A 13,535-nucleotide genomic window follows, 5' to 3' on the forward strand; every position below is an offset into this window, starting at 1 on the left:
CCAGGGGTCCATGGACGCAGGGAATTATAGTAAACTGAGACTGGTGCTGTCGTCCCGCCGCTCACACACGAACACTCAGGTTTGTGGACGCTGGAGCGGAGGGATGCCAGATTGTCTCAGGGTGCTCCCGTGTCTGTGTGCCCTTTTGGTTCGCTCCTTTTAGTTAAGCTGTTATAGTCAGATCTGCCGGAGTCATTAGCCACACTCTGGAAATGTTTTACATACTACTATACATACACCCATACAGAACTAAACTAACTCCATTTCCCTACCTTTCTTCCGAGAAAACGACTGCCCACCTGTCCGGCCGGACACTGCTGGATGATTGTTTGTAGAGCTCTCCGGCTACCCACTTCAGACCAGTTACCCACAACCCAGTCACCGCCACCTGCCTTGGACTGGCTGCCCACTCTACACTGAAGTCTCCTAACTATTACTACCTCCTAACTATTACTACTACTACTATTAATATTAGTAGAATAATAATTTTGTACGTAGTTTGACCAGAGGAGGATGGGTCCCCCCATGTGAGCCTTGGTTCCTCCCAAGGTTTCTTCCTCAGCTCTGAGGGAGTTTTTCCTTGCCACTGTCGCCCCTGGCTTGCTCACCTGGAGGCTTTACAGTTCATGTTGAAACTTTGTTCTAAACGGATTTCTGTGAAGCTGCTTTGTGACAACATCAGTTGTAAAAAGCACTATACAAATAAATTTGATTTGATTTGATTTGATACAGTTAGAGGCCAGGGTGCTCAGTAAATGGTGGAGCAGCAATGGAGCAGGAAACTGGGAGGAGCAAGCAGAGGATCAGCAGAGGAGCTCTGGCCACCTCCTCTGGCTTAGAAGGTTCTGGGCTGACTTCCGCTGGCTCAGGCATGGCAGCACCATCATCCTCAGCCACTGGCTGGGCCACCTTGATTTCCTTAGTTGCTGACTGGGCTACATGATGTTCTTGACTGCTGGCTGGGTCACCTCAACTTCCTCAGTAATAGGTTGGGCCTCTACACTGCAGAGAAGAATTTGCACCCCTATCTATGGTAATGGACTCCATGCCCATTGTGTCACAATCACCCTGCTCAGCAAGACAGGGACTGGAGCCAAAGCACTATACAGAACAGACAAATCCACAAAAACAGCAAAACATACAGCAGGACTGTAGCTCAGAAATGCACAGAAAACTACAAGACTTTGCAAAAACACTGAGGTATAAATACAAGTCATAATTAGTCCCAGAAATCAAGCCACAGCTGTGTGTGGAAAAGTGTGGGTGTAGCAATAATAATGCAGGAGCCAGACTGGGCTAATTCCAAATAAGACAGTCCGTGAGCAGTCTCACCAGAGTGGAGGCATGGTAACAATTTGTTTTTAATGATTACTATAGCTTGTACAATTAATATTCATAGAGTTAGCGTAGAGTTAGCATGTTACTTCATTATATGACATTGTAAGACACTTTAAATGTTGTATGAATCACCTACAAATGTTGCTTGCATATCTCTTTAAAATATACTAAAAGCAATCATTTTAATAATAACATTCTTCCTAGAATGGTGATGGGACTTATTGCCTAATAAGAGTATTTTGCATGCAGTAGATAAATTCATAATTTAATTCAAAACAATACAGTGGTGTTTCATTTAATACATTTTTCTATACAGTAATAATGAGTGGCTAAAAATGTATTTAATATTAGTACGTTAAAGTTTCCATTTTCTAAACTAATGTTCTAGCCACATGCTCATGTCACAAGTTAACAAACTGACCACAAGCTAACAATCTAGTCAAGGTACAGCTATATGTCCCGTTTCCCTCCGTTCCTGCTGTCACTACTTCCCAGCATACATCAGTGTTAGGAATGTGAATCATGCAGTTAGCAAATTAGAAGAGTTTTGTTTTGATTTTACTATATGTCATTTGATTTTGATTAATTATTTTATTATGGGTTATGTAACATTAACCCAAAACATAGATATATGTGGACATTTGTTTTACTGTGTGTAGAGGCCTACAAATCACTTATTCAAATTCTCTTAGTTGTTATTTCCACATATACCTTTTAGCTCACCTCTCCTACAGTACTTTAGAAATAGTGCAGTGACACATGGTAACCCAGGAGAGTGAACTTACCTATATAAACAGCTTGCAGTAGCCTTTTCTTTACATTACAGCAATGCTCTGAAAAGACAGCAGAGATAGCAGAGAAAGAAAAATAGCATAAAGATTTTTCCATACATTTGAATGAAATTTCTTTATTCTAGATGCCTTTTTTTGTTATGTGTGGGGTTTTTTTAAAAAAAAACCAAAACCTTAAATTACTACAGAACATAGTGGACGATGGCTCAAAATGTTTCTAGAAAAACTATCACAGAATTTGTTATTACAGGTTTTGACACTTTTGAAAAGCCAATGGCTGTTGGTATTACTATATTTGTAGTGTACATGCTTGTTATGCTTGCTAACTTTGCAAACATATGCTTCATTATGTTGGATAAACGTCTTCATCAGCCTATGTACCTTTTCATCTGCAATTTGGCAGTTGTAGACATGCTGTACTGTACGAGTTCATGTCCAACTATGATCAGTGTTCTTGTGGTTGGATATAAAACCATATCTTATGCACCTTGTGTTCTTCAGATGTTTGCTTTTGGTTTAGGTTTTGTGTTGGAGCTGTTTACTATTTCTGTCATGGCGTTTGACCGTTTAATTGCCATAGTCAACCCACTGCGGTATCATTCCATTCTGACAAATTTCCGCTCTGTTCTGCTCACTTTCTTGCTTTGGATTCTGGGTTCTGCTGCTATGGCTGTAGTGCCTGTAACTGTTCTTCCTCTGCCATTTTGTTACTCAAGCCTGAAGTTTATGTTTTGTGACTATGGATCTGTTGTCAGAGCAACTTGTGTTGATCCAAATCCATATTTTGATTTGATGTCAATCTTAACATCTGTCATACTATTTGGAACATTCGGATTCATCTGTGGATCTTATATTAGGATAGTTAGTGTTGTTGTCAAAATGACCTCAAATGGTAGCAAGGAAAAAGTGTTTCATACTTGCTTCAGTCACTTGATAGTTGTAATCTGCTATTATGGCCCTTCATTTGTTATAATGGTTCTCACAAGAGTAGGTGTAGTTTTAACACTGGAGGAACGGCATGGGCTGAGACTTGGGGCAATTCTTGGCCCGTCTTTAGTAAATCCTTTCATATACTGTTTTAGAACCAAAGAGATCCGAAGTAAAATATTGAAAATGGTTTCAAAAGTTAAACGAGATGAATAAAAACTAAATCTCATGCATATAAATGTTGTTGAAGTGTTTTTTTCTTCTTTTGTTGTGATATAAAACAAGCAGTTAAATGCAGAAAACTGCTTGTCTTTAAGTGGGTTGGCAGTGCTATATAAGGCATTAACTTTTTATGTATGTATGTATTATTCTGTATTTTATTTATTTATTTATTTATTTATTTATTTGCAATCTATAGGCTTGGATGTTTTTAGAATGGTTGTTAAAACAAATAAATAGCAAACTGCTGAAGTAAGGAAGCATACTCTATCATGCAATATGTTCTGTAATGTTAGTTCGCCAACAATTTATACAATTTGTCAAGGACATTAATACTGATACTGAAAAAAACCCATCCATTACATCCATAAAACATCAGACTAAGTTGAGAAACATTTTCTTACATTTAACAATTATTAATAATGTTAATAATGTTATATAAAGTTAATAAAGTTAAGAATGTTTTCTTCTATGCAGAATATGTTTCATTAGGTTGACAACTGTGCCTATTTATGTGCTTTTTAAGTCACATAACTTAATCAGAGATGCTCAAATACTTGTCAGATGTTATTTTAAATGTAAATGGTGTTCGATTTGATACGAACACCACTGGAATAGGTTCAGTCAGTAGGTTTCCAGTTTGCCCAGTTTGATCATTTTGTTCTCACACTGGTCTCTCTAGAGCAGATGTAGTTTTTAGGCTTGAAAAAAATTCTTTTTAGGACAGGGTTTTGTGTGTGTGTGTGTGTGTGTGTGTGTGCGTGTGTGTGTGTGTGTGTGTGTTTTGCATCTTATTGGCCTGAGCGTGTTATTGTTTGGCAAATCATCAAAACACCACTGTTTATCATGCAGCCTCTACTGTGACCAGCCAAAATTAGAAGTAGCATTCTCCCTGGCGTCCCCATCTTGTGACTTTGTAAAATCCCCAGGTCCAGACCAAAACACAACACCAGCAGAGATTGAGAATAACAACTTCTATTAAACTAACAGAGCATACTCAGCATGTAAACACTCTCTGTACTCAAACAGGAATCACTCTCAGTTTTTATAAACCTGCTGATTTTATAGTGATACTGATCATTTTTAGAAACTATAATTTTTAATTGAAGTAATAATGGTGTCTTCCATACTCCTTCATACTAAACTTTTCATTTGCTATACTGAATGTTTGCTTTGATTGTACAATTTTCATCTCTCTATACATTTTCACTTATCGAAACATTATAAATGGAGTTGTTCATTATAAGGTTGTCCAATTTTATATCATTTTGCATGAACACAAATGACACAAACCATATGATACCTGGAATCAAGGGGTTAGTAAATAACTGTGGGGGTTTGTGTAACCATGATGAAATAGTACAAAACTGCTGGAAAACATGCAGCTTCCAGTGTCTCTCCATCACTTTGTGAAAACATGAATAAGCAGTGGGCAAGCAAAGGTCAACCTTACTCCTCCCTCCCTGCTGCATCCTATACTAAACCACACCTCCATCTTCTACATTGTCAAAAAAAACGATTTTGGCCTTGGTAATGAGGGAGAGTTTTAGAGAATATTTGGAAGATTTTTAGATTAATTCATATTTGAAAGACTTTTCAGGTTCATTGAAAATAATAAATGATTCAATCATAACTAATATTACATTATACACTGTCAGAAAAACAGGTAGTAAACTGTCACTGGGGCAGTACCTCTCTTGTCACTGGGGTGGTACCCTCAATGGTACATCTCAGGACCTTTCATTACCATAATCAAATGAAATGAAAGTTGTATTGACTCCACACACCCTGTCTCGTCTCCAGGCTTTTTATTTTATTGTTGACAATTGTATTGTATGAAAAGATACAAATATGTAATTTTCCACTGGCCAAACACTATTCAAGGTACACAATTGGGCCTTAAATCCACTGTTGTATCTTTGAGGGAACATTTACATTGTTTGTACCTTAAAGAACGAAACATGTACCTGCAAAGTACCTTTATGTCTAACAGTGTACTGTATGTCTCTCTCTCTCTCTCTGTGTGTGTGCATGTGTGGCTTTCTTCCTGTGTGTATGTCTGCAAGTGATGCTGAATATGTTGCTAACCACATTGGTGTGTGCCAATTATGACTTATCTAGGAGAAGCACACATGCAGAGAAGAACCTGCTTCTTCTGTATAAGTATTAAAGACTAAGAGACTTAAATATAACTTTATTGAATTAAATAAATACATAAAGTGACTAAAGTTTAATGGCCTAGGCCTGACTGTGGCCTTGGTGATTATTATATTTCAAATATGTTACTTCTTGGTTTGGAAATAATGGAAATATTCGTCATAAGAAAAAAATGATGATGTTACTAATGAGAAAGCTAATCAAAAAACAATGTAAGGTTTGGAAATAATAGTGTAAAAATCAAATACATTAAATGTTTGGGAGGGGTAAGGAGGAGTCAGTTGATTACCCGTCCTTGCCCAGTAAAGTCTATTAAAATTTGGCTTTTTGTGGGTTGGTCAGGGCCGACTCGGATTAATGTTTGTTTGTTGCAAAGACTTGTAAAGGGAAATGTTCTCATGCTTTCCGGGGGCCGTAATCGTCTGGGTCAAACTCATTCCGGCTATTGAGCGCTGTACTCGGCCAGGTCGCTAAGCCTGAATGTTAGGTTTAACATGATGCTAGGAGAGCACATAGGTTTAGGAGCCTGGAAGCTCATAGTGGGGGACAGAATTAAATGTGTGAGTGATTTGTGGCAAGAATAAGTGAAAGTATTTTTGTGTTGGTCATAATACAAAAATATTTGTCCACTGGATCCCATCCCATCCGCTTTGCTCCAGTCAATCTCCATGGATCTACTGCCCTTCATCACTTTTCTCATTAACAATTCCTTGTCATCAGGTCAGGTTTCATCAACTTTCAAAACTGCTAGAGTGCTTCCCATCCTGAAGACGCCCATGCTTGACAGCTCTGATGTCAACAACAACTCCTCCAACAGACTCCTTTCTTTCCTTTCTAAAATTCTTAAACGTGCAGTCTATAGTCAACTGTTTCTCTTTTTCACACAGATCCAGCTCCAGGACCCCAACCAGTCTGGCTTCAAACCAGCGCACTCAACAGAAACTGGCCTTATAGCAGTGACTGTGAAGCTCCAGTCAGCAAGATCAGCCTGTCATCTGTTCTGATGCTTTTTGACCTCTCAGCTTTTGACACGGTCAACCATACAATCCTTTGGGATGACCTCACCAACCTTGGAATCACTGGCTCTGAGTGCAAGTGGTTCAAGTCCTATCTGGAGGGTCACTCTTATCAGGTAACATGGAGAGGGTCAACATCCTTTCCATGCAGGCTCTCCACTGGTGTCCCACAAGGCTTGGTGCTGGGTCCTCCTCTCTGTTCATTTTACGCTTGTTCACTTGGCGATGTAATATCTTCTCATGGCTTCTCTTATCACTGCTATGCTGATGACTCAACTAATGCTTTCTTTCCCACCTTCTGACACACAGGTTTCCAGTTGCATCTCTTCATGGATGGAAGCTCACCATCTGAAGCCCAATCCTAGCAAGACTGAGCTGTTGTTCATCCCTTCAACTACAGGTCTTTATCACATTGTTGCCATCTCAATCGAGAACTCTCTGATTGTTCCATCTGAAGAGGCAAGAAGTCTTGGTGTGATTCTGGATGGCCAGTTATCATTCTCTGCTCATATTGTGAACTTAACTTGGTCATGCAGGTTTCTCCTGTACAATATCTAGAGAATTCGACATTTTCATTGGCATCTCAAGGCTTGACTACTGCAACTCACTCTTGGCTGGTCTTCCTATGCAGGCCATCTAGCCTCTGCGACTCATCCAGAATGCAGCAGTATGACTTATCTTCAATCTTCCTAAGTTCAGTCACATCACTGCACTGCTGCGCTCCCTTCACTGGCTTCCTGTAGCTGCACAAATCAGATTTAAAACCTTGATGCTTGCCTACAAAGGCAAAAACAGACCATCCCTTCCCTACCTGATGGAAATGGTCAAAACTCGAACTGTACCACGAGCCTTGACCCGCCATCCTTAAAGATGCATGGAAGACAAGCATCAAGACTTTTCTCTGTACTGGCACCCAGGTGGTGGAACAAACTTCCACTGGCTGTCCGAACAGCAGAGCCTCTCATGGTTTTCAAATGCAGAATGAAGACAATCTCTTTATACAGCACTTAAATGAGCACTGAGTTAAGTAACTAATTGTAATATACTGTATTGCACTTATTGAAATGTATTGTATTGCACTGCTCTGTGTTTAACTCTGTTCCTTTTTCTCTAGGTATCAACATGGTCTTTTGTTTCTAGCAGTATCTGAGTTCAGGACCGGCTTTCTCTCTAATCTATTTGTAACTAGCAAAGATACTTTGCTACAGCAAAGATATAATGCAAATGTGTGCATTAAAAATGTATTTGGGGAGATTAAAAACTAGGTAGAGCTTGTATGCAGGAAAATAATCTAGGTGGTCTCAGGGGGGACCACCAGTGGCAAATCGTTAGCAGGGTGCCTAACTTATCATGCCAGCAGACTGATGTGTGCCTGCTATCTGGGTGTCCATTCCAAAAGTGAACATGCCGCAAGCACGTCTTAATTCCGAATGTGAAAGAGCCCCAAATACCTTTTCATTCCGAATGTAAAAGTGCTGCGAGAGCGTCTTCATTCCGAATGTGGAAGTGCCACGTGCACGTCTTCATTCCGATTGTGAATAAGCTGCAGGTTACTGACATCACGTATGCTAAAAGTTGAAATAGATCATTATAGACTACATGTGGGTTTTCTGTGAAATTGAATGATGTAGATTTTAAACTCTGTTTCAGATATTCCTGAAGACCCTGGGAAGCTGGTTCAGATTTACTGTTGTAGGATTCAAGAAAAACTAAGCTGGCATGTAGGTCCTTAGGAAAAAAGTGTGAAAATTCTTGAATTAATATATGAATCCAGTTGCCATTTTACATAGATGAGTCGCACACTATTTTTAGCATAAGCTAAAAAACTAAGATGTATTACATTATGATGATGCCTAATTGTTGATGTGAGTTGTGGTTTGCTTTTTTGTATATGCATTTTGACAATTTGATCAAGGGTAAATTTATCACTAGATCAACCAATCTTTATATTTTACTTCATGAAAATACTTAATGAAAAGACAAAAAACAAGCAAACAAAAATTATTTTTAAGGTAAGATTAAAAAGTAAAACATGTATCATCATCATCAGCATCATCATCACATCATCATCACCGTTAACCGCTTAGTCCAGATAGGGTCACGGTAGCAGTTGGGAGAGATGACCAAGCTCCTCACCCTATCAAGTAGAATGTAGCCCGCCACCCTGCGAAGAAAGCTCATTTATTCGCGATCTTGTTCTTTCGGTGATTACCCACAGCTCATGACCATAGGTGAGGGTCAGGGATGTAGACTGACCGGTAAACAGAGAGCTTCGGCTTATGGCTCAGCTCCTTCTTCACCACTACAGTCCGGTACAGCGACCACATTACTGCTGCTGCTGTCCCTGCGGCCGATCTCACGATCCCTCGTCCCATCACTCGTGAACAAGACCCCTTACCCGGAGTGGGCATGCCATCCTTTTCCAGGCTAGGACCATGGACTCAGACTTGGAGGTGCTGATCTGCATACCAACCGCTTCACACTCAGCTGCAAACCAGTGAGTGCTGGAGGCATCCATGTGATCCAGCTAAAAGAACAACATTGTCTGCAAATAGCAGAGACGCCACTCTCCGGCCTCCACACATAATGCCCTCCTGACCTCGGCTACGCCCTGACACCCTGTCCATGAATATCACAAACAGGAGTGGAGACAGGGCATAGCCCCGGCAAAATCCAACGCTAACACTATATGTAAAACATACAGTGAATAAAAAAAAGTAAATAAGTTGTAGTGTTTTAATGAGTTCTCTGCTGGGTTGGGGTAACAGTCTTGAGAAGCCAGTGTTGTGGCACAACAGTTTTGTGTTTATCCACAGGACATGTTGGACGAGCCAGTGAACACACAGTTTGATAGAAAAACTTATGTAAAACTTATGTAAACTCTTTGTAACTGAAGTATTCAGAGTGAATAGGGTAATTTAGCTCATGCACTCAGTTCAGTAAAAGTCAGCGTGCACTCCCATGCATGCATTACTCAGATACAAAAGTAATCATAAGACATGTGAGTTTATTTCACAGTCAAGGCTAGATGTGTGATAACATTTTTAACTGGATTACTTTTTATTGGCTGCCTTCTTAGGCTATATCAAAGTGTTAAGTTTAGGCCTGCAAACCAATGAAAAATTTTGGAACGTCCCTCATTGGTTAAACTAGGAGTGTTTTTCCATTGCACAATGAGGAACAAGAACCAACCCAAACAGCAACCAGTGGAACTAACGGTTCTAATTCCCGTTAATTTTCCACCTGCTTGATACAACTGGAACCATCTAAAGTGCTTAATTTGGCTAATTAGCTATCTTGCATGCTGGTCAGCTTAACCCCTTACATGGCCAGGGCCCCCTGATAGGCCCAGAGTTTTATTACACACTTCTCTATGAGAGGGTTCAACTCTATGGTCTTCATTCCACTACATACCTACTTTACGTTGTTCCTCTTCAGCTTATCCTACAGTTTTTCCTTCATACTATACATTCCCTTTAGATAGTGAAATGACACATGGATAGAAGTGGATTAATAATAATAATAATAATAATAACAATAATAATAATAATAATAAATAACATGCACTTTACTCAAGTACTCTGGGTATTTTAAAATGTGAAGAGGTTTCTGGCCTGCATGTGGAGGCTTTGGGTTCAAATCCCACCTCTGACAACTGTTTGTTAGTGTAGTATGGTGGGCGATACCCCTGCCTTTCACACCTTAGACTGAAGTTTGATATACTAACAAAAGCCCTTGGCAAGGCTCTCAATGCTACATTTGACTACATCTGTAGCTTGTATAAATTGGATGTCACTCTGCATCAGAGTGTCTGGACAATAGATAGATAGAACTTTATTGATCCCAAAGGGAAATTGCAGTGTTTCAGCAGCATATAAATGCACATAAACATACATATACTATGCAGAAAATATCCCGGAAAGTTCAGTAAATTGATGTGGGGTTATTGACATTTTAATAGCCTAGGCCTAATATATGCACAGTAAGCTATATCAGAACATTGGCCGTCATTCACCAACAGTTCTTAAAGAAAACATTTCTTTCTAAAATCCACCCTGTTTTCACAAAGATTCTGGTCACTAATGTTTTTTCTTATTTGGGAATTATTTTAAGGTAAGAGCTGAATCTACACACACTCAAGAAAACAAAGGTGCAAACAAATCTGCGGTCATGAACACATCATGAATCTGATGTAGACTTTTTATTAGCACCTTTCTTTAAGAAAAAAAAAACTTAGGAGGATATTGGTGAAAGAGGCCCATTGTTATGTTAACCAATCTTTTATTTCAATCTATTTCCTTCAGATTGTGGGCAATGCATAGTTAACATAAGTAAAATGCAAACTCTAGAACTATCTCAAAACAGATGTGTTGTTATGTAATTGCATGTATTTGAGAAAATGAATACTGTATGCAAGAGACAATTTTGAGAGGTATAATAAATATATATATAGATTTTTATATATGTATATATGTATAATATGTAGTTAGTAAAACAGAGGAGTTATGTTGTGTTTTTACTATATGTTACTGTATGCATGTACCCCTACAAATCACCTATTCAAAGTCCCTTAATTGTTTTATATATATATATATATATATATATATATATATATATATATATATATAAAATCATTTAAGCTCACCTCTCCTACAGTGCGTAAGTAAGAATGCAATGGCACATGGGACATTCCAGGAGCATGTACTTAACTATATAAACAGCTTGCAATAGCCTTTTTTCCCCAGATCCTTTTTGACACGTGGCAAATAAAAAGGAACATACTAGACAAAGCAAAGGAACTGTATTACAGCAATGCTCTGAAAAGAAAGCAGAAACAACAGGGAAAAACTTCATTTAAATATTTGATAGAAGGTTCTTTATTCTAGATACTTTGTTTTGTGTTTTGTTTGTTGGTTGTTTCAAACTTTTGTTGTAATAATTACTACAGAACACAGTAGATTATGGCTCAAAATGTTTCTAGAAAAACTATCACAGAATTTGTTATTACAGGTTTTGACACTTTTGAAAAGCCAATGGCTGTTGGTATTGCTATATTTGTAGTGTACATGCTTGTTATGCTTGCTAACTTTGCAAACATATGCTTCATTATGTTGGATAAACGTCTTCATCAGCCTATGTACCTTTTCATCTGCAATTTGGCAGTTGTAGACATGCTGTACTGTACGAGTTCATGTCCAACTATGATCAGTGTTCTTGTAGTTGGATATAAAACCATATCTTATGCACCTTGTGTTCTTCAGATGTTTACTTTTGGTTTAGGTTTTATGATGGAGCTGTTTACTATTACTGTCATGGCGTTTGACCGTTTAATTGCCATAGTCAACCCACTGCGGTATCATTCCATTCTGACAAATTTCCGCTCTGTTCTGCTCACTTTCTTGCTTTGGATTCTGGGTTCTGCCACTATGGCTGTAGTGCCTGTAACTGTTCTTTCTCTGCCATTTTGTTACTCAAGCCTGAAGTTTATGTTTTGTGACTATGGATCTGTTGTCAGGGCAACTTGTGTTGATCCAAATCCATATTTTGATTTGATGTCAATCTTAACATCTGTCGTACTATTTGGAACATTCGGATTCATCTGTGGATCTTATATTAGGATAGTTAGTGTTGTTGTCAAAATGGCCTCAAATGGTGGCAAGCAAAAAGTGTTTCATACTTGCTTCAGTCACTTGATAGTTGTAATCTGCTATTATGGCCCTTCATTTATTATAACAGTTCTCACAAGAGTAGGTGTAGTTTTAACACTGGAGGAACGACATGGGCTGAGACTTGGGGCAATTCTTGGCCCGTCTTTAGTAAATCCTTTCGTATACTGTTTTAGAACCAAAGAGATCCGAAGTAAAATATTGAAAATGGTTTCAAAAGTTAAACCAGCTGAATAAAAACAAAATGTCATGCATATAAATGTTGTTGAAGTGGTTGTTCTTCTTTTGTTGTTAAACATACATGTATTATAAAATATATAAAAAATATACATGTGATATAAAACAAGCAGTTAAATGCAGAAAACTGCTTGTCTTTAAGTGGGTTGGCAGTGCTATATAAGGCATTAACTTTTTATGTATGTATGTACTATTCTTTATTTTATTTATTTATTTATGTATTTATTTATTTGCAATCTGTAGGCCTGTATATTTTTAGAAAGTTTGTTAAAACAAACTAAAGTAAGGAAGCACACTCTATCATGTAATATGTTCTGTAGTGTTAGTTCTGCAATAATGTATACAATTTGTCAAGGACATTAATACTGATACTGACAAAACCAATCTATAAAACATCAGACTAAGCTGACAAACATTTTCTAAACTTGATAATTATTAATAATTACTTCTTAAAACTAAGGAAGTAGTGTTATCTTGTGTGCATATGTTTCATTTGGTTGACAACTGTGCCTATTTATGTGCTTTTTAGGTCACTTAATTTAATCAGAGATGCTCAAATACTTGTCAGATGTTATTTTAAATGTTGTATTTCAAATTGTAATTTGATATGAACACCACTGGAATATGTTCAATCAATAGGAATAGGTTTTCAGTTTGCCCAGTTTGATCATTTTGTTCTCACACTGGTCTCTTTAGAGTAGATGTAGTTTTAACACTGCATGAATGACATGGGTTGAGGCTTGAGAAAATCCTTTTTAGGACAGGTTTTTTTTTTGTGTGTGTGTGTGTGTGTGTGTGTGTTGTGCATCTTGTCGGCCTAACTGTGTTATTGATTGGCAAATCATCAAAACACCACTGTTTATCATACAGCCTCTACTGTGACCAGCCACATTTAGAAGTAGCATTCTCCCTGGTGTCCCCATCTTGTGCCTTTGTAAAATCCCGAGGTCCAGACCAAAACACAACACCAGCAGAGATTGAGAATAACAACTTCTATTAAATTAACAGAGTATACTCTAGTGGATCAGCATGTAAACACTCTCTGTATTCAAACAGGAATCACTCTCAGTTTTTATAAACCTGCTGATTTTATAGTGATAATGATGTTATCGCTGAAGTTTAAAAACTATTATTTTTAATTGAAGTAATAATGGTGTCTTCCATACTCCTTCATACTAAAGTTT

General features: G+C 38.0%; 2 protein-coding genes across 2 annotated transcripts; both read left to right on the forward strand.

Annotated features, from left to right (window-relative positions):
* Positions 1–2,330: 2,330 nt before the first annotated feature.
* On the forward strand, positions 2,331–3,272 carry LOC118796892 (olfactory receptor-like protein OLF3). Its single transcript, XM_036556042.1, has one exon. It carries the CDS (start codon positions 2,331–2,333, stop codon positions 3,270–3,272), a length of 942 nt encoding a protein of 313 aa, XP_036411935.1.
* Positions 3,273–11,409: 8,137 nt separating this feature from the next.
* On the forward strand, positions 11,410–12,351 carry LOC118796901 (olfactory receptor-like protein OLF3). Its single transcript, XM_036556053.1, has one exon. The coding sequence runs from the start codon at positions 11,410–11,412 to the stop codon at positions 12,349–12,351; it is 942 nt and encodes a 313-aa protein (XP_036411946.1).
* Positions 12,352–13,535: the final 1,184 nt, after the last annotated feature.

Source organism: Colossoma macropomum, unplaced genomic scaffold (assembly GCF_904425465.1).
Source record: "Colossoma macropomum unplaced genomic scaffold, Colossoma_macropomum, whole genome shotgun sequence".
Taxonomy (NCBI): domain Eukaryota; kingdom Metazoa; phylum Chordata; class Actinopteri; order Characiformes; family Serrasalmidae; genus Colossoma; species Colossoma macropomum.

Bases quoted from the DNA above. Each gene is read 5' to 3' on its own strand.
- LOC118796892 (XM_036556042.1), top strand. From the start codon at position 2,331: ATGGCTCAAAATGTTTCTAGAAAAACTATCACAGAATTTGTTATTACA.
- LOC118796901 (XM_036556053.1), top strand. From the start codon at position 11,410: ATGGCTCAAAATGTTTCTAGAAAAACTATCACAGAATTTGTTATTACA.